The following is a 660-nucleotide window of genomic DNA, read 5'->3' as shown; positions in this document are numbered from 1 at the left end:
GCATTATGCTTTGATTAACCAGCAATGCCCGATAAACAATCTGTTTCACGTCTCCTCTAGAGCCGAGGAGGAGATATTCAATAGAACAGGTGGGTTGTTTGTTGTGGTTATTTTTTCCCCCAGTCTATTTCTTTCCTTGCTTTTTTATCTCCTCTCTGAACTTACTATAATCTACACGCACTTCGCCCATGCAGCTCGGTTATCTTTATCTTGCCTTCCTACGTCTCTTCACAGATGCTTTGGGACGAGCACTTCGCCAGCCCCGTCCGGGTGAACTACTGGAGTTGGAAGTGATCTCACCGCAGATACCTGGCTTGCCTTTTCCCGACTTCAGAGCTTACATTTAATCAGGAACTCTCGCTGATAAGCAAGCGAAAACCTAACTCTTTCCGAAGAAGTTCTGTGAAACTGCTTTTCTACCCAATTGCTTGCTTAAATACACGTTTGAAGAGTCCCAACTTGCGTTCCCGGGGAACCCGCACCGCCCAGACCCGAGGAGGCCCCACACGGTGACGGTGACGCCGCCCCCTCCCCAGAGCGCGGCGGCGGCCCGCGGAGCTCACCGGCGTTAGACGCGTACTCTCCGATAAACCGCCTGGTCAGGAACCGCACCGCCAGCGCTGCGGGAAGGAAGCACACACCAGGTTTACCGAGGTCCCT

The 660-nt window shown here is 52.7% G+C and overlaps 1 protein-coding gene across 1 annotated transcript in view; it reads right to left on the bottom strand.

Moving 5' to 3' along the window:
• RERGL (RERG/RAS-like) overlaps positions 1 to 627 on the bottom strand; it is a gene marked incomplete at its 5' end in the record, with an annotated part of 6976 nt that extends 6349 nt beyond the window's left edge. Inside the window, one exon of the mRNA XM_010144914.1 lies at positions 564 to 627. Within this exon, the coding sequence (XP_010143216.1) occupies positions 564 to 627 (64 nt within the window). The remainder of the gene's footprint in view (positions 1 to 563) is intronic.
• Positions 628 to 660: the final 33 nt, after the last annotated feature.

This window comes from Buceros rhinoceros, unplaced genomic scaffold (genome assembly GCF_000710305.1).
Source record: "Buceros rhinoceros silvestris isolate BGI_N320 unplaced genomic scaffold, ASM71030v1 scaffold8671, whole genome shotgun sequence".
Classification (NCBI taxonomy): domain Eukaryota; kingdom Metazoa; phylum Chordata; class Aves; order Bucerotiformes; family Bucerotidae; genus Buceros; species Buceros rhinoceros.
The sequence above is the reverse complement of the archived record's forward strand: the minus strand, read 5'-3'. Positions and strand labels throughout refer to the sequence as shown.